Here is a 25,998-nt window from a genome sequence, read left to right on the forward strand (position 1 = left end):
AAATATACAACAAATACTGCTCATGATTTGATTAGAACGAAAAGTTCACTAGCATAAGCGATGCGCACTTTGAATAATTTTGGGTGTATAGAAAAAAGCCCGGATTTCACACTATGAGATAAGGAAATCCAGTGCGCGTTCCTTGTTATTATCAAACTTTAGGAGTGCCTCAGAGATTTTCGCCTCCTCGAATCCCAAATCCAGAAGTTCACTTAGTGGTATCAGATGATCGACAATCTGGCGGGGGAGAAACACGTGCGATTAGCAAAGAGATGCCTTATCGGCCACTGGACAGCTCACCTTCTTGTCGTCATTCCCCAGCGCCTGAGTCACTCGCGAGACCCTGTCTAGGGGAAATCCCATTGTGCTGATAGTCGCAGCCAGTTTCTGCGACGACTTGGATAATTGCGTGAAGGTTTCACTCTTGTGGCTCTTCCTCGTGTTCTTCGGCTCTGAAAGCACGCAAACCATCAGCACTCCTCCGCCAAGGAGCGTCTCAAAGGGCACTCACCGTCTTCACATGGACTCTCTATAGTCTGACTGTTGTTCCTGATGCGCCGCTTCTCCGAGTGCCTCTGCACTTCGCTGCTCAGCTCCTGGGCGATGTCGGGCACGCTCTTGGACTTGAGGCGATCGGGGGCGCTCTCTGCGGGCTGCGGCGGCGGCTGCGGATAGGCTGTGAAAGCGTTGGGGTTCCCGTAGCTGCTGTAGTAGTAGCCCCCGTTCATGAGCGCCCCATACGCGGGATACACGTAGTTGTCCGTCTGGTAGTTGAGATACTGTGGCTGCTGGACAGCCGGAGTGGCGTACACTTGCGTGGAGATGTTGTCCATGTCGTAGGACACCTGGGCGAGGGTTTGAGCGAAGCTGTCGTTAGAGTTCTGCACATTTTCCAGCGCCACGCGATTCTGCGGCGCTTCCGTGCTCTCATTGGTGGTGTCCTCAAGACTGACTGTGCCCTTGAGCACTTGCGCCAGGATGTCCAGATCGTTGATTGTCTTGAGCTCGAGGTTGTCGAAGGGACTGGAAGTGTCGCTCTCGAAGTCACTGTAGTTGATCTTGGCGCTGTACGGGGACTTTGGGGCGCGCTTTGTCCCCTGGCAAGTGGACTCCGGCAGCACTGTGGGCATGAGGATTGTGTCGAAGTTCGTGGGTGGACTGAAGTGGCCCTGGGGCGTGGAATGCCTCTCTGTGACCACCTGGGTCGTCTCCCCGGGCAGCTCATCCTCCGAGGACAAGTCCTCGGCACTTGGGTAAGACACCTGCGTCAGCAGAGCCTTCTGTCTCTCCTCCAGCATCCTGCGGCGCTCCTGCTCGCGCGTCAGCATCCTCTCGCGCCGCACCGTGTCCTCCCGGTCGCGAGCTGTTCGCCACTCCGCAATCTTGGCCAGAACACTCAATTCCAGGGTGAACTCGTACTCCCTCGTCACGGTCGGCTGCTCCCGTCGCTCTAGGCGATGCCGCGTTGGCTGTGGCAAGTGAATGATGGGCGGGGGCCGGTAGTTCTCGGAAATCTTCACGGGAACCCCGTCAATATAGTTCGGGGGACTCTGCGACATCCTGCTTCTCTTTCTCTCTCTCTGCTTATGTACACACGAAATTGCACGGAAAAACTAGGGAAAACGCATTATCTCCAACTACACGCGCTTACTCACTATGTCTATCACATTTGGCGAGGGAAGATTTCGCCCTCTAATTCAATTATGACTCAAAAAACTCCTTTTTCTCAGATTTTCTCTGTGTGGAAAAATTGTTCTCTGGTGAGACACTGACAATAACCAGCTGACATTTACTGCATAGGCCTTTTTGGGACACTCTGGGACACTCGAAGTGACGTTTGTCGGGAGAAAAGTGAGGTTATACTTCGCGCGTCTCGGGTTTCTTCCACGGAAAATTGGCCGGAAAATTGATAAATATCTGAACAAACAGACGGTAAGAGTGTGAGAATGAGCTCAAATATAGTGGAGGATACGTCCTTCCAGAAAATCTACTCGCCGGACAATTTGGATGCCTTCAAGCTCGATCCGAATGATATCCTGTTCAACTACTGGCACAAGATAATAGTTGATGTGCGCGGCGAGGGGAAGAAGTTTGATGTAATCGATGCCCTCTCCACTATCGTCACGGGGTCCTTCATCCCTGTGTACTTCCGGCAATTTGGGCACGAGTATATATTCTACATACGCGATTGTGTGCGGGCATTAAATGATCTGATGCGCAACAAGCTGAAGCTTATTGGAAATGGGGGCTCCGGAGACATCCTGATTTACTTGAATGTGGCGAAGATTGAGATGAGCCATCCAGATCCGGACAGAATTGTGGCGGAAGTGCTGAAGAGTCGATGTACGGAAATGAGCAAGAAGGTCGCGTATAATTTATCAGCCTTGGATCAGGACAAGAAGCTCAAAAACATCGTGTTTCGCCTCTCCTTCCCGGGAAACTTCGAGAAGGTGTGCAAATTCATCAAGGATTCCTCAATTCCTCTCTCATACACCATCGAGATGCGCTTGTACAGGAACAACTTGCAGGATTTGAAGCCTCTTCAGATACTGCAGGATTTTTACTTCGAGCATTTGGACATTACCAACAATACTGTGAGTATTTTATTCGCAAAATTCCTTTCGTGTCTTATTTCCTCCTTATATTGGATTTATATCAATCTGCGATATTTTTACCGATCATTTTTTCAGTTTCCTGCCGAATCGCTGGAATCTTTGGCACCGCTGAAAATCAGGAATCTCTGCTGCAACTACAAGTTAAGGATTGTGAAGGATATCCTGCCGAACGTCGAGCGCTGCAATAACACTGTCATTTTCATACCTCAGAAAGGTCACGGAATTCCGGAGACTCACAGAATCCAGGCTAGTATTAATGCCTTGGGTCGGATGCCCATCAATGAGAAGCGAAGTGACACCATAATTCAGTCTTCTTCGTCGTCTTCCAACAAAGTTCCGGCACCAGACAATTCCTTGTGCGTTCAGTTGGCCGATCCCACATTCCACTTTCCCACGTCTGGTGTTCACTGCAAAGCCGGGATCAATCTCAACTTTATGCAGTTCAACAACAATTTGTGGCACTTCGTGATGATTATTCACAATGGCTGCTACTCGCGTCGGGACATCATGAACGGATTATATGCGCTGAACGTGAAGAGCAATTGCTTCCCATATCACTACATCTATGGCGATCGCGCAGACACTTTCTATCTGCTCGACTCTTTCAACGTAATGCACGAGATATACCAGAACAACATGACGCTCACCATTCCAGAGGCGAATGTGACGCTCCAAGTGGAGTTTCGGCTCAATGTCATTGCTACAAAGAAGCTGGACGTGATTAGGTATGAGGTGGCGATTGAGAAATCGCTCCAGGAGCGAGTGGATGACGCCAAGATGACGCTGGATCTCAGCAATTATGCCGTTGCGATGGATAAGCACGATTTTGTGTACGAACTGCGCAATCCGCAGGCCATCACGACGCTCTTTGCGTGCCGCATGGGTCGCTTATCGGCCCGTGTCAACACGATCTTGTTGAATGACAATGAGATCACATCTATAAAGGACGTGCTGCTGCTGCTCTCCGCCCAGACGCTGGATCTCAGCAATAACAAAATTGCCAATCTGGAGGATATCTTTATAATCAACAGTGCGAACATTACGAATCTGAAACTGAATGGTAATCCACTGTGCAAGAAGTACACGAGCTCCTTGCAGTACATCAGCGCCGTGCGAGGTGTTTTCTCTGGCCTGAAGACGCTCGACGGCGTGGATGTGGCGAATGACGATGTGACGAACGGCTACAGAAATTGGGTGTGCAATCTGGACTGCTACAGCTTCGTCACGCAGTTTGTGACTCAGTACTTTAGTGTGTATGACTCGTTGCATCGTGGGAATCTCAAGGATCTCTACTCGAAGCGTGCCATTGTCACTGTGGGCACGGATTTCACCAAGATCAAGATGATGACGATGCAGAGGCAAAAGTGGCAACATTACACAACACTTTCGCGCAATATCCTGAACGTGGCCAATTACAGGCAGAAGAATCATCTCGTGTATGTTGGCTGGAGTGCAATTTATGACGCGTTCTGTAAGCTTCCGCCCACGGAACACGATCGTGCAAGCTTCGGTGTGGAGGTGCCGATCTACACCAGTGAGATGGCCGTCATCACGGTGTACGGGATGTTCAGGGAGCAGATCCAGAGTCTGCTGGACAAGGAGCTCACGCTGGGCTTCTCGAGAACCTTCATTTTGCGCCCAATCGAGGAAGATTGCGGATTATTTGGCGGAGGAGTGCGCTACTTTATTGTGAATGAGAAGCTGAACGTCTTCAATCCAACCATAATCCAGACACAGAATGCATTCAAAGTGCCACAAGAAGTGCAGGAGAAGCCAAAGGAGATCACAGAGGAGGAAGAGAAGGAAATCACCCTCATGTACAGTGAATGCACGAATTTAAAGCCAGGATGGAGCAGAAGGTGAGTTTTTTTTTAATTTAACTTATGTTCGTTAGGGATGCCATTGCCAAAATGATGTCCAGAATATCCTTTCCAATATTGTGTCTATATTACTGGTGATAAGTCGTCGAAAATAGTTGGTATTTCGCATTTATACAATATGAATGCGCTTGACTGGACTTCGGAATGGATAAAGAGTAATTATATTTTTAAAGGGATATCTAAGGACGTTCGCTGTTTGAAAAAAAAAAACTCAATTTTTTAACAAATCCAATATAACTTTAGGAAGTGATTAGCATTTATTCATTTTATTCAGCTTTACTCGGTGATAATTTTTATCAATGTTCTCTTGTAATTTTTCTTCAACACTGTTGGATGAGATTGCGCTCGCAAATGTAGTATTTCTCTCCGTTGCATTCTGCATCATTCCACTTTGAGTATTTAATGTGAACACAGAATTCCGATTCTGAATAACTATTGGGTTCATTCGGCAGCCAATGGGTGAACTGCATGAGCTCACCAGTTTCTATCCAGCGCCACTTCTTATCATCATCGTAACCGTATCCACCAATCCACGGTCCGAACACTCCAACATTCTCCGGTTCTGCTATCCAGGATCCTTTGATGAGATCCACGAGTAAATTTTGCTGTTTCTCCGACCGCACAGAAGCCAGACTCATTCCATACTTTTTGCACTCTCTTTGAGCTTGAAACCAATTGAGCTGTAATTACCATATATTGGTTACTATGTGATATTACACAAATCCACAAGAATCTAATTTCTTACCCTGTTTTTGCCGATGTAGACAATCTTGTCTGATTGATAGTATAGAATTCCATCGTTTGTCTGAAATTTCAATTCACACAAAACGATTGGTATGATAGAAAGAATTAGTAGTTCTTTCAGACCCATGATTGAGGATTCTCAGAGCTCTTTGAACAGCACTTTCCCCAAAAATATTCTGAATATAACTGACATTAAGTTGCTGAAAATAGACGGTATTTGTATTCAGCTGCTGATAAGCATTTTTCGGTCATATGAAAAAAATCACATTTTATTGGAAATCCCCTAATCAAAATAAAAACGTAAACTTTTGTTTTCATGATTATTGAATTCATTTTGCTCATGCATGTGATAAGCAACTTATCGAAAAAATAATTGCTTATAAACAGATAATTTATGTACAAAAGTAGAATTCAGTACGAAAAAACAGTGCAGAAGATTATTAAGACTACCTAGTCTGAGTAATGTATTGTGTTTAATAATTTAAGGAAAATTTAAGTTAAATAAGCAATGATTTCATATTAAAATTTATTATTACGGACTCGTGATGAAGCCTTTTTTTATGGGTTTAAGGAAAACTTGATTTTAAAAAGCACTTACAGACATTTAGAAAGTCATTCAATTTTTGTATTCTTCATATTGTATACAGTTTTTAAGAGGAAAATATTTCTCCTAATGTGAGGGCTATTTCAAATTTCGTTGACATATAAAGTATTTCTTAGAGTTAGTGCACAATGAATCGTTCCACATCCAAAGCTGCCTAAAATGAGCACAATGTTCAACACCATTGCGGTTGTTGGGCTCGCCTGGAGCCCAGTTAGTGTATTTGACAGGCTCTCCAGTCTCGACCCAAAGATATTGTCCGTCTGCTTCGTGATAATCATATGCACCAATCCACGGTCCTGTCTCCCCAGCACTGTTAGAATCTCCTATCCAGCGTCCTTTCATAAGATTGACAAGGAAGTTATTTTCCTCTTGCGATCTAATTGAAATCAGACTCATTTCATGCTTCCCACATTCTTTGACGGCTTGATACCAAGTCAGCTAAAATCGTAATTAGATTCAGTAATATTTTCTAAACAATATTTATTACACTACTTACCAATTCCTTGCCAACAAATATGACTTTATCTGATCCATAGTGTAGTAATCCATCGTTAGATTCAAATGTCATATCACACAAAACTATCGGTAGGATAGACAAAATTATAAGTCCCTTCAGGTTCATGATTGCGGATCTTTAAAACTCTTAACACGACAAGTATTTGGTTCCGTAAAATTTCGAATATTACTGATGCGCACTCGTTGAAAAAATAGGTATTTATACTATATTGATAAGCTTCTTGGGGAAGATTAGTCAATTTTTTTTATATAATTGTGTAGGGCGGAGTTTAGAAGTGGATTTGGTACATTTTAAGCTCTCTAATGGGAATTTTAATCGCAGTAAATGATTTATGTGAGTCAATAATTCGATAAATTGTTGTTTTTTTTTGATTATCTGAATAGATTCCCTGTATTTGCATTCGATAACGTAATGGCTATTTTCAGATATTTCTTTTATCTTGCCATATCTCGAGAAGTGCGACTTTATATAAGTATTAAGAGAGCTTTTTGCATTTCATTAAAATGTACATTATCAGGGAAATGTGAAAATCTTAGTTTGAAACTCTTATAGATATTTTGAAAGTCATGCTATTTTTATTCTTCATATTGTACCTATACAGCTCTAAGGGGAAATGTTTTTCTTAATTTGAAAGTTAGTTCAATTTTCGCTGACATATAAAGAACTGTTTATTAGTGCACGGATGATCATTCCACATCCAACGTTTCCAAAAATGAGCACAATGCTCAACACCATTATAGTTGTCGGGCTGGTCTGGAGCCCAGTTAGTGTATTTGACGGGCTCTCCAGTCTCTACCCAAAGATATTGTCCGTCTTCTTCGTGATAATCATATGCACCAATCCACGGTCCTGTCTCCCCAGCACTGTTAGAATCTCCTATCCAGCGTCCTTTCATAAGATTGACAAGGAAGTTATTTTCCTCTTGTGACCTAATTGTAATCAGACTCATTTGATGCTTCTTGCATTCTTTATCTGCTTGATACCAAGAAAGCTAAAAAATGGTTATTAGACTCAGCAGTACATATTTTGTAAATTATCTATTAGGCATCTTACCATTTCCTTGCCAACGAATACAATTTTATCTGATTGGTAGTGCAGTAATCCCTCGTAAGTCTCAAATGTCAGATCACACAAAACTATCGGAAGGATAGACAGAATTATAATAAGTTCTTTTAGGCCCATAATTGCGGGTTTTAAGATGTATTTACGCGGCAGGTAATCACTTAGGTAAAATTCGGAATATTACTGATGCGCAGTGGTTGAAAATAGACGATATTTATACTATACTGAAAAGCTTTCCAATGGGACTTATAATTCCATCAATAATAAAAATAATTATTTCCCTCTGCCAACAAGTGCTAAAGGATTATTGTATGTACATTTGGATTTTTGTCCCATCAAATGAATGAATAAAGTCAAAAATTTGATATAACGTACTTCCCGGGATTAATCTACTTTAGCAATTGATATCTTTGTTTGATAATTTTCAATTCAATGGTCAGTGGCTTTCCTTTATCTTGCGCACTATCTCGAGAAGTGTCAATATACACATAAATAGTAACAATGCTTATTGTATGCCATAATAATATGCATTATTAATTAAGATTGCTGTGCCAAATCTCAGTGGAGATTAATAGTGGATTGTTGTGGTCGTTTCAGGTGTCTGACAAGGGTGAATTGGGACTTCAAGCTGGCTCTGGAGGTGTTTGTGAGTCTCTATGAGGAGAACAAGATTCCCGCCAAGGGCTTCATTGCCAACCCCGCGAAGAATGCATCGCACTGAGTGGAGGGGATTAAAAGGGATTTTGAAGTGGAAGACTGTGTTTCCCCTGTTTCTCTCTTCGGGATACTTCTGAGGATACTTGTTGAATGGCCCGCCTTGCGCAGACTTTTCCCCTTCGAGAGAGCCGCGAGAGCGGAAGGGCGAGAAAGAGTGAGAGAGAAAGAGAGAGCAGTTAGGGTGTCTTGAGGGATGGCGAGTGATCTTTTGTAACCACGTTTGAATCCTTGACAGGAGTCTCAACAGTTTTATTTGCTCCGGCGGCAATTCATAAACACACTCGCACGAGAGAGCGAGAGCGAACGGGGAGAGAGCGCGCGAGAGAGCCGACAGTTTCCTTGTATATAGTGGATGGAAGAGCCATATGTGGCGGAGCACCACTCGACTCCGGCGAATCAACAATTTTATGCACCATTTGGAAGCCGTGTCAGTTGTCTCTGAGGCGCAGACTAGGCAAGTTGCTCCGCTCCCGACTCCTCTCGAGGCACTTTACGTAAAGTTCGCGTCCCGGAACGCGCTGGATTTCCTGGCAGAGTGAAAGTGTGTGAATTAGTGAGTGGATATAATTTAACAGTGAGGATATTTATATTGATGGTGGACGTTCAGAACACTTGAGCCCATCGTCAGCGAGTGTTTTTTAAAAAATAGCACCCAATTAATATCAATTGACGGTCACAATTCACCGTAAGACAGTACAGCGTCTTGGGTGGAAATTTCTATTTCTGGGGCATTGAAGCACAGTGAAAAATCACCCTCTTCGCTGAAGAACTCATCTCGAGCAAGAGGTGGACCGCAGTGTGTGTGTGAGTTGAATTAATTGCTGAGAAAAGGCAAGTGTGGGATTCGTACACCTTTTCCCGGGTAATTGGCAACACTTGAGGACAGCCAGAAGCTCTTTCGCAGGTGAGACAATTGCTGGGATCAATGCTAACGCTACATTTAATCGGCACTCCTGCCATTTGCGCTAATTGCCGGCAATTGTTGACTTTACATTGTGGGCTTGGGTGGGGGCGAATTGCCACTCTTTGACTCTGCTGCACAAGCATTTTTCCGCAATTGACCACCCCTGCTAATGATTTATGAGCGATAAATAATATAAATTGAATTGATTTTCTGATTCGGGCCACTATTTATTGGTAATAATACAACAATGTGGGTGTAACAGAAGGGGATGTTATTGTTATCGTTTACTCTATTGTTTGGAGAATCTCATTGTGCGTCTCTCAGCGCCCGTCCACCCATCGGGCGGGTGTGTGTGTATCAAAATTTTTCTCTCAATGCATCTCTCCCACCCCATGACGCACTTGTGCCACGCTCTGGGCGAGAGAAATTCGCCGGCGTGTGAGTGTGTGTATGAATTGATTCCGGAGCTTTTTCCCACACTTTCTCACACCTCGCAATTCCCGGAAGGAGAGCGTCCGCCCACGCATAGTCTCTCCATTCACAACTCCACCAATATTTGTCTTCCATTGTGACGAGGGGTGGAAATTTTTCAATTTATTTCCATCATCCATTTTTTCTGCCACTCAAGGCTCCATCGCAATCTGGTGGCATTCTCACAATTTAATTGGCTTCTAATGACTCAACATTACGCGGTCAGATTGCCGCCGGTGCGCCGTGAAAGTGTGGATAAAAAATCATAAAGGGAGAAACTACACACAATGGGTAGGAAGTCCCCCGAGACTCCGTTTTCTCGGTTATGAATCAGCGGCGTCGAGGGGCGCCAGCACAGTTGCGATTTGTGGAGGTTGTCAGTCGGGGGTGGCTTTTGCCAAATCGTATGTAATGTTTATTGAAATTCAGGTAAGGAATGTTTCATTCGGATTTTTTCTTTTAGAAAAATTCGAAACTTTGATATAGTTTCTTGTAAAGCAACTGATTCTAGTTGGATTGAAACTTTCTCGATTTATATTCAGAGGTATTGAATGTCTTGACCATTTATGAATAACACTTTTTTTTCTCCTCAAATGTCTGAATTTTAGTTTCATGCAATAAAATAACTTGGAATTTGATGAAAACTGCACAAGAAGATCAATTAAAGCTAAAAATTTGCCTTTTTGTTAGAATATTAACGTTTTTATACAATTATCATACTGAAGATAGAGAAATAATTTTGAAAATTACGCAGAAAAGAACTTTTAACTTACGTTTCATTTGATGGAACATATCTGTCTCATATACTACAAACTGGAGATCAAAACTCCAGCTTGGACTGTTCTTAGCCCCTGTGCCAAAGACAGGCCGACCATTGTGCATTATACGATCGAGGAAGAAGGAAGCAACAAAGACCCAATTCCGTTGTTTATGGCGCGAAACGGTGAGGAGCGAAAAAGCTTGCTTATGTAGGAGATTTTCTGGATTTTCATCGCGGGTGACGCATTATTATTTATATGTTGATAAATTAATTTCATACTTGACTTGCTTTTATGTGCCTCATGGGCCTGAGGAATGCGAGAGCGTTTTATTGGCGTCGCGCTGTGGACAATGATTGACAATCTTCCAATCTGGTCTCTCGGGCGTCTTGTGATTGCTGAAGAGTGACAGTGGAAAATCTCGTCAATAGTTATAATTACTTGATTGTTTGATTCGTGTGAAATTGAGCTAAATGGGCCACCCTTCGTGTGTGGGTTCTGACCTTTTTCCATCCCCCTAGGACACGACTGGGCAATGGGAGACGCAATAAAACGCAATGAAACACACCTCATCGGGCGGAATGGCCATCAAAAGAGTCTCTGACCCATCAAATCGCCATGTTGACTCACTCCCGGCTCTGTTTGGACAATGCGAAAGGGGTTTGAGGGTGGCTCTCATGTCGTGCTACATTCACAAGTCTCGAAAATTTCACGCAACTAATGAATTGCGAGGCCTTATCGATCGCTAGAGTTGCTGGTAACTTGGCTAGAGTTTGCTTTTTTTTGCCTGGGAAATAAAATGGGACTTTAATTTCTTTGCCTAATGGCTATAATGCTGTCCCTGTGGTTGCGGTTTGATACTGTGCGCTTCGAAGGTGTATGTGAGTAGAGCAGCATCGCTGTAACTTGTGTTTGGGGAATGTTTTATGTAGTTTCCACTGCAAAATGCCCAACCCTTATTCTTGAGAGGATACAAGGGGAATTCATCACTTCATCAAGTGGATGGAGGAGTGACGATTGCCATCCCTTTTCAAGGGGGGCGGCGTAACTTTCCTGAGAACTCTCTTGCTTTCTGCCACTTTCACCCTTCCCGCCCTGTCCACCACGGATAATAAGCGTTCGGGGGGCCAAACGAGCGGATCGTCAAACAATTTAATTTGAGTGCCAAACAAATCCGAACACTGATTCCGTCATTAGCTGTTTTTGCCCTCTTGAGCCTCTTGATGGATGTTGTGTGGATAATAGTGGGACGACGAAAGGGAGCAAAATGTACCTCTCAACACAAATCACACTCGGGCGCGGGGGTGGTCTGGGGACACAAGGGGATGGATGTGAGAAAGTGATCAAGAGAAAACCCTTGCTTAAATGGTCAATCAAATGTTGCTTTTTCTGACATATTTCCCATGGAATATGGACCCCAATCAGGAAGTTTAAGTTTACACAGTCCCTGATGATTTCTCCATCTCCTGCGGCCAAGAGGGTGGTGGCAGGGTTCATGATTGGGTGTTTGTGTGCCTCGGATATTGGCAAGGGAAGAGAAAAGAACAAAAAAAACAGGGGATGACCGCGTGAGAAAAATCGTCAATCAGGACGCAGCTGCTTGAAAATAATGACGCATCATTTATTAAAATGATGATGAAGACATCATTAATCAACAACTCATTTATCCCAAAAATTGGCCAGCCGTATGGTCCAGATCTCAAGCCCAACCCTCCCGATGGTGGCACAGCTATTTGTATTTTCTTTACAATCGCACAGTGAAAAGGGGATGTCCATGAAATCCTACTCATTAGACACTAAACTCATTTTACGAACCACCCAGTGATAAGTTAATTAGCACCTCTTGCTGGAAAAAAGAGCCCCAAAAATCATGGCTCTCGATGCTTTTCCTCGGCGAAAATGTCTCTTTTTCCACCTGATTTACACTCACCCATTCTCTTCTCTTGCGTGTGGGGAAAATATGCCTCTGCAGTCTCTAAATGTAAAGTTTGGAGTAATAAAAAAGGTGAGATCCGAGGCTAAAGGACAAAGAGGGAAAATCACAGAGGCATGGAGCGAGAGGGAATCTTTTTAGAAAAGGGATTTGAAATTTCTTCCCCATCGGGCACGGTAATCCTGTGTCTTTGCCGTTACCACGAGAAAATTGGTATTTTTCTCACACAAACCCCATTTTCATTTTTAATATGCTCAAACTCCGACTGGCTACAGGGATGATGGAGGAAGATGTGAATGGAGGTAGAAGAAATGGTAAAAATTGTCATGTGTATTCCCGGGTCTTCATTCCGCTTTTACCATCTCCTTTCGCCCCAGTGATCAGCGCTGAAGGATAAACAGGGATGTGATAAATGTCACCCGGAGTGAATGTCTCAATGTATGGTTTGTCGAACCACCCGTTGTTATAGCTGTGACGGAATGCGTTGTGCGCACAATAAGGGAGAAACTGCGTGAGGTGTTTTGGTGCAGAATGTATTGATATTAATTCTAATTTTTGCATTACTCTCTTAGCAAACCAATTAGTTTTTGACACAACTTTATGCTGTTCCTCTCTAAATCCCCTCATCGCTGTGAAAAGTCACCTTTGCGCTGTTCTTTGCAGAAATTTCGAGGGATTAATTATTTTTGCACATTAAATTCCTGGAAAGATGTTTCCTTGCAAATTGGAATCGTTTAAATGCTGACTTTTACATTTTATTTCCCACCATAGCAGATTATTTTCTATTAGTTGCCACGATGGGAATTTTCCTCACACTTCCCCGGCCGAAGATACTTCACCGTTTCCCCCCCCCCCCCGCAAAACAGGTCAAATGGAGAAGGAATGAAGAAAACTTTTTCCCTCATGCTCGATTTTCACGTCATCCTCCTTGTCTCCTGGCCGGAATTCCACATCGACTCTGTGCGTCTCAATGGGAATTGGGGCAGGTGGAATGGGAGGTGGCACAGATGGAAAACTTTGCTTTTAATAACCAAAATACGAGGCGAAAAGTCTATCCTCGTCGGGGAGTTGAATTGAAGGGAGAAAAGTGTCCTTTTTGACCGGTGGACCCGCTCGTTCGGGTGGATGATGATGATGATGACGCTGGTGGGAAAAAAGGGACAAAATGGACAAGACAAGAAAACTACATGAAGCTCCTTATTGATGTGGGAATTCGAAGCTTTGACCCTTTTTCCCTTGTGCCGGAACCGCACTCCTTTTCTTCGCCCTCACAAGGACGAGGAGACCCAAAGAAAAGTGTTTGTTATACAATTTGACACTTCATAAGAGTGAAATTTTATTTAAAGTTGAAAGCTCATTGAACAGCTTTGTCCCTTAAATAAAATCCCCTCGAGGATGAAAATATTGTGCTGGCGCGCTTTTGAAATAGTGATTCTCAAGCGTTTTCCACTTGTTTTCCATTTTAGTCCATCCACACTTTATCCTCTTTGGTTTTTTCGGATCATGAGGGATAGTTTGCTTCCTCTCATCATTCCCAAGCACGCTATTCGGCTCCGCGTTGTCACTGGTGACTAATACTTTTGTCCATCAGATTTTCCTCGAAGGATCTCTTAATAGAAAGGCTCTTTGGAAAAATGTTCATGCTTTAAGTAGAGCTGGAGGATATTATTATATTGAATTGAATGTGTCTTTAGTCTTCTTTCATTTGGAAACCTTTCTTCTTTGCCACGGAATTTACGCTCACACATTGGCATTGTAATAAGAGGTTTATTACTCTTGAAATCCTTAAATTAACGTGAATTTCTGCTTTATTTCACGATGTTTTTTACGCGTAATTCAACTTTTTCTCATTGGTTAATGTGTTTCTTTAAAAAAAAACATCCTATCTTTTATACATTCTATTTGTTGCCTTTCAACCCTCATCATTTGATGAACTGCTGAATTAGTCATTTCGCCTTCAGTCTTTTTTTTCTGAGCTGTCTCAAAAATAGGTTAAATTGTGAGAGACGTGTATTGGAAAATGGTACTTTGCTGATAGAAAACTGATGAAACCACTAAATTTTGTTATCACGTGAAAGTCACTTGCTGGCTCTCTCATTGTGAATTATATTATCCAGCAACATTATGCATTAGATAAGCAATTTTGTTCATTATGTGAACCACACATTGACACTGATTGATTTCCCCACATCAACAATTTCATCAGCCACAGACAAGGGGTGGCTCGGGAGTCCCTGATGAGCACCAACCCCCGTTGCGAGTCAGGGACCTCTAATGTAATCCAATCAATTCATATTTTTTCCCTCCGCCACTGACCATACTGGTCGCGTAGAACGATTTTAGGGGCCGAAATCACCGAAACTGTATATATGATTGTGTTTGTCGTAATAAGTCCAATTAGAATAATAAATAACATCACGAGAATACCACACGAGTGAGAGCAGAAATACCACTAAATAAATAGTCAGGTTGTAATTTAACGGCAAATATGGGGCGGAGGGAAGGGAAAACAATGAGAGTGAAAAATCAGGCATATGTATAGGTTGGGTGGAGGAAAACCGCGCCCGGGGCGACCGAAATTACCCACCTAAATTGTTTGCCACTTCGGAAATGCATATAAAACATAACATAATACGTGTCACTGATGAGTAATTGTGGTTTTTCAAACTCATTACTGAACTGCGAGTGGGGGAAATTCATGCATGGAAATGTCAATTTGTTATTAATGCAGTGAATAGAGAATTATTTGAAAATTAGTGATTTCAATTATCACAATCACTGACAACATTGGTATTTTTCAATCATTCACTTCCCATTGGGGATCGCGGCAATAAATCACATACATTCACTGAATTACCACTAGATCGGGGGTGTGTTTGCGGTGCGGGAGCTTAATTTGAAAAAAAACTACAGTGATTATGTATGAAAATATCCATAATTCTCCCCATGCATATTATTATTCACAGCATTTAATTCAAACAACCCGCAATCAGTCTTATCAATTGGCAAATGACTACTGAATATTTTAATAACGTGATTGTGAGGTAAAAACATTATTTTCAATTGAACTCAATTTGAATAGTCTGCTTTTAATCCACAGAAAGCTGTAGTGACAATCCTTGATTATGTTACAGAAAAAATGTCAAATGCACGAGGAAAAACCAATTTTTCTCATGTCCAGGAATTAATTATTTTCTGTGAAAAAAAAAAGTTATAAAAATCAATTTTTGCACTCTTGAATTTCCTCGAGTGTTGAGGCAGTGCTTAAATCAAGGAAAAATCTTGAGAGTGTGAACGAAGTACAATGAATTTCAAGTGAAAGACAGGAAATAATGAGAAAATTTGTATTCATCTACTTTTGAACAAGGATTATGTAAAATTCATCATATATTTCACGCGATGTGATGCCAATTATATTCATTTTGAGGTTCTTTATTTTAATTAACTGATATTTGTTCAAAAAGCACATAAAACTGCCAGTGAATAATTAAATGTGGACATATTTAGTGAAAAGCTCATTTATATTGCATCATGTTTTATTCAATTTACGTTTAATTTCAACTTTTAAAATATTCCCCATGTCAAATGAAATTTTCAAAATTGATATTTAACTGTGGCCAGTGTTGAAAACTAATAGCAAAATTTACTGACTTAAAGGGAAAACACGGATTTATGGTTTAAAGTCTCGCATTCCTCTAATTCCGCTTCGAATTTTTTGGTATTTCGCTGATGGAAGCGCTTTTTTCTTCCGAGCTGAAAGTTTTACTGTTTCCTGTGTTTGTAATGAAATGTGGGCTTGGATGTGGGTTGCGGGTGTTGTGGAAAACAGGTAACTTTTTATTGGGCAACTTTTCACCTTGTCAGCAATGGATGGGTGTGGCAATTAAGAGCATATAGAGATATAATGAATTTCACCACTCAACTCTCGAACCATTCTCTGACGGTATTTCAACTTAGAATCGTTAATTATGAACTTCTCATTTCATCCGCGATTTTACTGTCAATTTGGTCGTTTAAAATTTATTGGACATCTCTGTAAAGAATTGTGATTTCATTAGCATATCTCTATTTTGGATTAATTGCAAATTGATCAACGGTAATTTTAACAGAAATTTCCAAATGATTTGTGTCAATTTATAAATTATAGCAGTGCAATGAGTTTTGGTTGAATTTGCATGGCACAGAAGATGAGCTGGAGTTGTGCTGTCAATGTGATTTCCGTCAATACGTTTCTGCAGTGGTATTTTGATGGCGTTATCCCACTTAACCACCCCGGGGTAATGCTCTGAGCAATCTGTTAAATTAAAAGACGCACAAATTGCTGGAAGTTGAGAATTGTTTTCAGTGGCAGCAATAAAATGTCTTTTGGGTAAATTGAATTTCCTGCCAAGTAGAAGATAATTGTAGAATTAATGCGAGGCATCTGAGCTCTGAGGCCCACAATTGAGATTTACCACTCAGTCCAATGTGGTGAAGCTAGGAGTTTTTGGGTGGTTGCCTTCAACCAGTTGAAAGAGTGGAATTGATCGAGATTCCCTGTGAGGGTGTGAAAGGGATGGGAAGTCATCGAGAAATGGGTGTAGGATGAGGAATGCTGTTTTGCTTTCAATTCCATTTAAAATCTCGGTATGATTGATGAGGCTCTGAAGTTGCTGTGCACTGTTGGTTGCTGACATGCTGTGTGTTGATGGGAAGTAAATCATATCAATTGTACTTGCTCAGTACTTCTCAGCATCTGCATCTCCCATTTGCGTCTTTCCCCCCTCTAAGCGCTGTCTCCGCAAATGATGGAGCAAAATGCTGGTGGATGTGATGATAAATATGATTATGTGGGTAGAGCTCAGCATCGCGACATTCATGCAATTTTCTTTTGATTGTAATAAACAGCGAAAGACTCTCTCGGGTTAAACTGTTTATTCCTCATCAAATGGCTACTGAACCCATTGCATTTGCTCCTCTTCGCCTGAGGCGCAAGTTTCACGTGAAGAGGCTCTGCTTGGGAGTTTGAAACATTTGAAACTCAAGCAAATCAATTAAATAAGCGAAACTTTGCTCCACTGCAGCTGCGCTCGCGAACAAAGAAGTGAAATTAAGACATTGCTCTCGGTCACTGTCTCAAGTGTGTGTTCTCAACCTGGAAAATTTACTTGAGCACATTTCAAATATCACTTAATTTCTCATCTCAATGGTCTCAACGAGTCTTTTCATCCTCTCCATCTCAATGGCATTTCTGTGGCAGTCTCGCTACAAAACTTCTCAAGAAAACCTCTGAATGGTCTCGCCGCATTGTGTGAGTAAATTTGTGGAGATTCTGTGGCGACAATTGTGCCTTTATTTATTTATTCATCAATTTACTTTTCACGCTGGATATTTATAAATTCTTGAGCGGCTGTCTGGTGTTGACGAATCCCTTCGCTCCCACCCTCTGGCTATATTTAATGAGTTAACTTATCGATAAAAGACTCTGGTCTTATGGCGTTTTATACCATAAATAATGGAGAGAGAAACGCTCATAATTACCCTACGCAAGATTTGCCTGGAAATCTCGGCGTGGCATTGAAAAGAGCCGGTCTGGGTGATGGTTTTGGGTTTGGGATGAATGGAAAAGAAAATAAATAATCTATTTTTACTCCTTTTCCTCAACACTCTGCACAGCCTCCATTCCTTCTGACACTCTCTAATGTTATCATTATTGCTGGTTATTAGTGATTTTTTGCCTTTCCTCTTCACCCGAGATTTGTGAACTAATTGAGCGAGATTGTGAGAGGGATAGAGGCGGAATTATTATAATTTATACTCCAGTGAGATGCTGCACATTCAGTATCACTTCCTCGTGCCCTGATATATCGTCATCTCATCCATACGCGACTCTCGAACCTTCTCCATTGATTTCTCCAGTGCGAGGGTGCATCAGAAGTCTAAAGGAGGAGACGCATAATTGAATCAAGTTGCCTCTGTGTGGCGTGGAATTGAAATAAAACATACTTTTATCTCTGTGGTTTATAGATTCGACTTTTTTCTCTCCCAATATTATTCCATGTAATCTGTCTGACTTTCCCCGTGCTTTCTCTCGGATTCTTTTTCACCACCACCATTTATGCCATGAGGTTGTGCGTGCCACAAACAAAACACACAATTTTCCAATTGATTTGCTGTGTTAACATATGTAGAGGTTATCGAAGTTTATATTGTGTCGTTTTTCTGTGCGCTCCAAACGTACTTTGGCTTTTATCATTCCTATTTTCGTCATTCCACCACGATTTTTCCACCGGTGCGCCTTTTTTTCTCTGCCCGACAGTCATAAAGACGGTATCATGGATGTGATGTTCAGGGAAATAGTCAGCAGGGGTGGAAAGAAAACGGAAAAGGAGTGCATTTTATTGTTTTGTATATTCCCTTGTCTAGAGTTGGAATGATAAATTTCGACGGTGGAACTTCGCTGTGGGTTTTACTTCTTCCCTCCTGACTTCCTGAAATAATAGGGGATATGTTTAGAGATGGTCTTAACCTCGTCATCTCTCATAAAGTATCCACGAACTTCCCTTGAATTCCCATTTTTGAGAGAATTCAAATGCATCTCCGCGTCCGCGCGCTCTTTGTTTGCCTCTGTGCAGGGATGAGGATGGAAGTAAATGCAAACGCTGTTAATGGAGTAAAACATCTTCGGCGCGTAAGAATTTGTTTGTCTCTGTGCGTCAGGAATTCTATTTAGGATAATAATCCGACTGAGTAATATTGTAGTGTAGAAATGATATAAATTTCATAAATTCCACTTCTTCACCCCCGTTGGGCGTCATGGGGCAGCTCCTTTGTTCCCAAGACGCTGCTACTAAAGGAATGCCCCGAGTGCGCTACACATATTTACCCACCATCGCCATTCTTTCGTGTCTGGCAATCGAAATAATGAAGGAAAGGAAAATATTTAATATTTATAGAGAGAGAGAAAAGCAGAGGAGAGGTGCTCAAATGCTAGGGTGAAATTGCACGGAGGAGGGCAGGGATGACAAAAGAATGAGCATTTCCACATAAGTGTAAAGGTAAACTTATTGGAATTATTCAGCAAAGCTCCCATCCTTTGCTGCGGGCCCGAAATTCACCGCACTAGACTCGATCCCATCTCGTATAATCTTAATTTTTTCCAACCCCTCATCAATATTTGATAGGAATCGGCCAGCCATCTTCAATACTCTCGGCGTGGGTATTTTTCCCGGCCGCACAGTCAACGATGGGGCGTCTCTGGGCCGTGCACCCCCTTCAATTCCCCCTGCCCACCCACGCCCCGAATGACTTTCCACCCTCCATCGGGGATACAGGGTTCAATTTTCATTTGCACTTCATTTCAAATATTTCGTCAGTGCGCTCATCACATTTTAATGTTTGATTCACACACCCAGAGGAGAGTTCACCATTTGCCAGCTCAAATGGCTCCCACTGTCGGTCTCTTGGCGAGCTCTTCGCATCTACTGTGCGACGTGCAAACACTCCTGGGAATATCGAGGAGATGCGTGGTGTGGGAATATCTGGAAGGATGCGGGTGGATGTTGCCAAGACTCTTGTGACTCTGCAAATTCTCATTAGAAACGTATTCATGGTGTTGTTTGAGAAGCAAATGCTTTTCTGTCCGTTCGCTCGGAAATAACAATTACTATGCAATGATTTTGATTATTGGGAAAGTTTGTGTGTGTGCGCAATGCTTCTTCGATTTTCTGGCAATCTTTTTTCAACTTCTTTAATCACGTATCATACGTATAGTGTGTTAAAATGATTTCGGTCTCTGCACTTCTGCTTTGTACGCTTTGTAGTCACATTGTCTGCTTCTGGCGTGAGATGAGTTTTTGCTAAAACCATCCCTTGAAGGCATTTCGTCATCTGGCCTGAGTGGCCTCGTCTCGCTCTCTCTCATCTCCGGGGAGTGTCTCTAGGCCCAAAGGCATCAAGTGGTGTATTAGTCATGTGGGGTTCTCCTTTATTAATATAAGACTATTATTGGTACTGTATAATTTCCCAACGAGTGCCGTCATATTCTCAATGGAAGTGCTGAATGTCCGGAAAACCACAGAGAAGCCCCGAGCATTTTCATATAATTCCATATCCCCTCGTCAGCTTTTTCCCAACCCCCTCGGCACAAGCTCAATGCCGAGAGAGTGCTTCCAGTGAATAATTTTTAAAATATCATTTCTTGGCTGGTGATTTCTTCTGCGCAAACATAGACTCTGCGAACCCTTGCTGGTGGCAGCAGCTGCCACAGTTAGTAATTGTGCTCGTGAGGCAAACAATAATGCAGACTCCGTGCGTTCGAGGGTTGGGGTTGAGCAGGAAACAACAGACAGAGCGAGAGGAGAGGTCATGGTTTGGCGTGTAAATTGGTTAAGGCGCAATCTCGAAGTATTTATTGTGGGCAAATTGCCTGTGAAAGGCTCTTAATCGTCTGATTTCTTGAATTTACATTTAACACCTTTTCCATTCAGATTGCTGGCTCGCCCCTTTTGAAATGCAGTACTGCGGCAAAATGAATTTATTATGACACTTTCCGCACTCACAGTTTCTCAATGAATGAATTACATACATAGTGAGGCCAATGAATCAAGGAACAATGACATCAATTACATGGATGAAATATAGCGGAGCGGAAAAATGTTGATATAAAAATTGATATGCCGAAGAGTACTTAAATTTCTGCAGTTCAACTATAAAAGTCAGCCAAAAATGAATTCATTACACATAAACACACAATTTTAATAGAGAGCTTTTCCCCTCTTTACAAGTCAACATTCACAGTTTGGGGTGATTTTCGTTTCCCATTCAGGGGCTCTTTATATGAGAAATTAAGCTTTCACTTCATGAAATATCACGTGAATTTCATATAAATGGAATTTTATTTGCGGAAATATTCAAATAGGGCGCGCGACGCAGAGGCAAAATATGTAATGTACATCCCAATATTTGCATACAGCCAACATTCGGCGTCCACCGAGAGCGTGTATTTCAGATGAGGAATTGTCCAAAGTGGCGGAATTAATCAATTTGCCACGATCATGTCTGATGGTCGTGTGCTGGCAATTACGACATAATATTGCGCTGTTGATTAATTCACCCTTGAAATTGTGGGAGCAAACAAGAGGCGAGCTTTTTGCAGTTTCCTCGACTATTCACTATGGCCGCAATTAAGCCAAAGACACAGACAATTTCTCCTTTCACCCACTTTAACTTGGCAATGTTCCTTCATTTGCAATTTCTGCCACGACATTTAATTGCTCAAAAGTAAAATTTTATTGCACTAAGCGTGCTCCACACAATTTGAGATTAAGTAAATATTTGCCCTCGCTCAAGAAATACTTACGCCATCCACCATACAACTCCGTTCTCGCCATTGCGATACAATTCAAATAAAATGTATCTGCAAGACACTTAAATCATAGATATATATTGCTAACCATGGCGGAATGTTTATTGGCGAGGAACAATTTACTGCATCGGAACGGAGTTTATGGGCCTGGAAATGTGTCATTGGCGAAACAGACAGTCTCAGCAATTCCCTGAAATTACATTTGCTAATGAGTTGCGTCCAGTTGAGTCATCCTATAATAGTTCATTCCACCAGGACAGCGCGTGTGTGGAAAAGGGAATGGCACGTATATCGCCTGATGATGCAATTGAGAAAACTTTTACATTTCACACCAATCAGCGATACTCAACGAAATTTCAGATTTCCTCAGCACTTTCGCTGTAAAATCAGTGAAAATTTGTCCGCTTTTCACATATCGCATCGAAATTAGACGGTTTGTTATGCAGTAAAAAATGCTAGCACAGCGAGAAACCCTTTGAATAGACAAAAAAAGGCGTAGAGCAAGAAAAACGGCGAGGCTCAGTGATAATCCAAGATGAGGATGTAATATTTTTCTCAATTGTACACACTCAAACACCGGAATAACTCATTCTCTAGCCGTGTTTGCCTGGATTAAATACAAAGTATATGTACATTTTTTTCGCAAGCTTGGAAGCGAAAAAAAAGGTATACAAGCGAGAAAGCCAGCATCGAATGGGGGACACGACGGAGTTTTATCCATAACATATTAAGGATATGCCTTGGATGGGTGGGAAGAGGAATAAAAATCCGGTCCCGAAAGGGGAAAAAATATTCATAAACCACACATTTGCTTTAAATAAACTCCCCGAGAGCCGCTAAAACTGTAACCGAACCGACGCTGAATATTTACATTTTGCAGAAATTCTGCTATGGGAAACTATAGTGGAAAAGTTTTAGACAACAAAACGTCTAGTGGAAAAATGTTTCCGCAACACAAAATGCTGTGCAAAACATTTTTGCAGCCTCTGTGAGGCTCGAATTTCGCGCGCTTAGAGCTCTGCGTCCATTAGGAGTGACGAGGAAGAGTGAGGAATGGATGAAAATTTAAGCCTCGTGTAATGCCACTCACATACACCGACCCCACGTATTTGTGATTTCAAATAAACGAAGTCACTCACAGCAAAACCCAGTCACATTTGCTGTATTAATGGTCAGAGTGTAAACATTCTCTGGTGCCATAAATTCACATGAAAGCGTTATTATGGTAAATATATGTACCAATATTGAGGATGTGAAAGGCGAGCGTTTCACCAAAGTGCTAACAGAGAATTGACTTATTTTGTCAAATTGGGGAATGTTTGGTTTTATGCTTTAATTTACGAATGAATGAAAAACCACTCTGAAATTGGCTCTAAATCGAGATTAGCGGTGAGGATTTAATACCAAAATGAACGTTCTCATTAGCGAAATGTACAAAATCACATAAATATAAGCACAGAGATTACAACATGTAAATCCGACATGGAGAGTAGTAATGTGTGTGCAATTTATGCCAAAAGTACGGACACATTGTAAACATGTGGCGATAGAAACTGATTGTCACTAATGCTCTGAAAGGACACTTTTTATTGGTATAATTGTTATAGAAAAACAATGTTGTGCTCTCAAACAGAAAGGTAAACTTGGAGAGAGTGATTAGTACAGAGCAATATTGACAAACACAAATACTTGCTTATTTGCTCTGTTCCCGAATTTAATTAATCACTACAGCTATTTACGTAGAGACACAAATTGGCCAGTGGACAAACATCAACGGTCAATTAAGGAGGAGCTTTCTGACGTCGCCACGAACCACCAACATTAATCAGCTAGTGTCAAGATGAGGAGCAGAATTATTAATAATTCAATATCTAATCAGTTGTCATGTCAAACGGGATTAACCAAAACATCGAAATGTTGTGAAACTAAACTCCTAAATCTGCTTTTATGCGATCGGTATTTGTCGGACTTCTGCTTCCTCGCACTGACTAATTTAACAGACACTCGAAGTGTTTTGATTTCAAAATAGGAAAAAAAATTGTATTAACGCCTCGAGGAGGTAAAAATATTTTATATACAATATGAATGGCATTAAAAAGTGTATCGTGAGAATTAAGCTCGCAAGAGAAAGTTTCCAATGATAATAAATTGGAATGGAAAGCTCATTAAAATAAAGTTTTCCACTGACAGTGCTTCCATGACTCACAGTCTCAAAATTCCCGTAATTTGCAGATAAACAAGTCGGTAAATAAATTCTCGCGAGGAAAGTCGAGGGTAAAAGCAGAACAAGAGGAAGCGTTATAGCTATCGAGAGGTGTGTGGGAAAGCGGAAGAGAAAAAGGTCTGTTTGAGGAAAAGATCATTCCCTCTGTGAGATGAAATATTCAGTAAAGTACGCGTGGAGTCATTTACATGTGGGCCACAGAGAAGAAGTGAAATTCATGATTGTACTAATCGTGATTAATTGACTCCTTCTGGTACATTCTTTTTTATTCTGTGCCTCTTCTGCTCTGATGGCATGAGATGTTTGACTTTGTGCGGTCTTTCAATTGAATTGCGTGAAGACAGAGAGCGAGACATTCATAAGCGCGCCAAATGACAATGGGAGCGTTGAGGAAACATTACCATAACTTTTAATTTAAAAAGAATGAGCGCCGCCCTGTTTTCATAAGACAATTTGATTGCCTCAATTGATGACAATTCGAGGAATTACAAATAGAGGAAAAGTAAATCAACGATAAAAGTTTTATCATTTCTGAAAATGCTCTCCAGCCAGAGTCTCCAAATCTATACACTGAGCATGAGTATATATTTATAATGGTTTTCTGAGACAAAATTGTTGGCGAGAACAAAGAGGAGCTTCAACAGGAATATATACCACTAAGGTCGAAGATAAAATGAAGAAACGGAATGGAATAAAAGTTTCACAACTTTGCTGACTTACTTAACTATAGAAGGCTCGCCTCGTCTCGAGGGGTGAACCAGAAGGGCTGTCTCTTGGTGCCTATGTACACAGAAAAAAGCAATAGAAATGGAGACATAGTGTACATAAAACTTCAACTTTTAGTTTAAATGAAATGGATCGATCTCTTCATTATTAATTTTATGAACTTTTCCTTCAAGCTCACTCGCAAAGACATTTAATAGAATAAATATAGAATGGATACACTTTCAATACAGCTCACGAGCTACCATGACAGCTCACTCCACATTTTCGATTGATTTTACTTCGCGTGGAATATGATAGTGTTGCGCTTAAAGAATTCTCTACAGTTTGACGTTTTGTGTGTGAATTTTTCAGCTCATTTGCAAATTGATGGACCGTCATCGGCATCGTAATCAAAGACTTTTATCTTTCATCGTGCACTCTCTGCTTCATCCCACTTTAATCTCTTTTGAAGCTGAGGAAGGGAATATGGTTGGTATATGGAGAGGAATACATGTTGAGCACAGATGATTTAATTAACATAAACTCAGGCACACATTTTGTGCAGGAGAAACCCTTCGTCGCTTCCCCATACACTTTTAGTAAGGAATATTGTACATCAAAGACCTATGCTTGAACTGAATATTGCGTCTTCGCGCACTATGACTTTAGTGTAAACACTCCTTTTTATATAACAATATTTTCAATTTTGTATATTTTATGTACAGAATGCCTTTTTACCCGTATTGTTGGTTTACAACTGTCACAAAATTAAATTTATATTTTTCCTCACGTAAGGGAGTAAGTTTCGCCGAGAGCGACACAGAGATTTCCGGTTGGAAACATCTCCTCGAGATGGAAACATTTTTCCATTGAGTTTTTCCTCCTTTCCCCAAATCTGCGTACACCTTGTGAGTAAACATCACCCCTGGCTGTGAATAATTCCCCGTGTGAGTGAATGGAATTGAATTTCTTCGAGGATGGGATTTTATTGTGTAAATGTGTGCGATTGTTGAGCAAATTTGCATTCAACACTTCCTGACTCACCACGATCGCTGGTATCACCGGCAGGAGTGAATGATTTAATGTGCACCAAGTTCACGGCGAGGGGAGAGATTGCATGAAATATTTAATAAATAAATTGAAAGCAGACGCTGAGGGAGTCAGCGGGTGGCTCCTCTCGAATGCATGGATTATGCAGGGAGTTTTTCCTATGGCGGAGATGCTTCTGGGTGTGGGAATCGCTGGCGCACGCTATTTCGCAAATTGGTGCACAGCGCATCGAATTTCATCCCTCACACCCCAGATGGCCGGATGGTGGAGCAGCTCCCCGGCACGCCGCACCCCACGGGGTGGGTAAATTGATGAGGACGTCCCGAAAAATGCACTGATAGCGTCGAAAAGTGAACGACACATAATCCAAATGATATTCATTTCCTCTGACATTTAAAAGCCCGAACCGTGTGTGAGAGAGTGAGCTGATTTTCACCCATAGGGCGAAAGGGGTGGGACTTTAAATGT

At 41.7% G+C, this 25,998-nt stretch overlaps 2 protein-coding genes and 1 long non-coding RNA gene across 3 annotated transcripts in view; 2 read left to right on the forward strand and 1 right to left on the reverse strand.

Annotated features, from left to right (window-relative positions):
* Nucleotides 1–96: 96 nt before the first annotated feature.
* Nucleotides 97–1,792, reverse strand: LOC132263688 (ubiquitin-associated protein 1). Its single transcript, XM_059763594.1, has 3 exons — nt 512–1,792; nt 301–452; nt 97–237 (listed from the first exon to the last, which is right to left on the reverse strand). Exons 1-3 carry the CDS (start codon nt 1,557–1,559, stop codon nt 112–114), a joined length of 1,326 nt encoding a protein of 441 aa, XP_059619577.1. The 5' UTR covers nt 1,560–1,792; the 3' UTR covers nt 97–111.
* Nucleotides 1,793–1,851: 59 nt separating this feature from the next.
* Nucleotides 1,852–8,196, forward strand: LOC132263627 (nuclear RNA export factor 2). The gene is made up of 3 exons (XM_059763470.1): nt 1,852–2,594; nt 2,691–4,474; nt 8,020–8,196. The coding sequence occupies exons 1-3, from the start codon at nt 1,947–1,949 to the stop codon at nt 8,141–8,143; spliced, it is 2,556 nt and encodes an 851-aa protein (XP_059619453.1). The 5' UTR covers nt 1,852–1,946; the 3' UTR covers nt 8,144–8,196.
* A 379-nt stretch (nt 8,197–8,575) lies between these two features.
* Nucleotides 8,576–25,998, forward strand: part of LOC132264771 (uncharacterized) — a 43,150-nt gene continuing 25,727 nt past the window's right edge. Inside the window, exon 1 of the long non-coding RNA XR_009468547.1 lies at nt 8,576–9,043. This is a non-coding gene — a long non-coding RNA (uncharacterized LOC132264771). The remainder of the gene's footprint in view (nt 9,044–25,998) is intronic.

This window comes from Phlebotomus argentipes, unplaced genomic scaffold (assembly GCF_947086385.1).
Source record: "Phlebotomus argentipes unplaced genomic scaffold, Phlebotomus argentipes genome assembly contig_2, whole genome shotgun sequence".
In the NCBI taxonomy this organism is placed as follows: domain Eukaryota; kingdom Metazoa; phylum Arthropoda; class Insecta; order Diptera; family Psychodidae; genus Phlebotomus; species Phlebotomus argentipes.

Coding starts and splice junctions, on each gene's coding strand:
- LOC132263627 (XM_059763470.1), top strand. CDS start 1,947: ATGAGCTCAAATATAGTGGAGGATACGTCCTTCCAGAAAATCTACTCG. Junction 2,595..2,690: donor TGGACATTACCAACAATACT/GTGAGTATTTTA, acceptor TCATTTTTTCAG/TTTCCTGCCGAATCGCTGGA. Junction 4,475..8,019: donor AAGCCAGGATGGAGCAGAAG/GTGAGTTTTTTT, acceptor TGGTCGTTTCAG/GTGTCTGACAAGGGTGAATT.
- LOC132263688 (XM_059763594.1), bottom strand. CDS start 1,559: ATGTCGCAGAGTCCCCCGAACTATATTGACGGGGTTCCCGTGAAGATT. Junction 453..511: donor AGAGAGTCCATGTGAAGACG/GTGAGTGCCCTT, acceptor GCGTGCTTTCAG/AGCCGAAGAACACGAGGAAG. Junction 238..300: donor TGGGGAATGACGACAAGAAG/GTGAGCTGTCCA, acceptor CTCCCCCGCCAG/ATTGTCGATCATCTGATACC.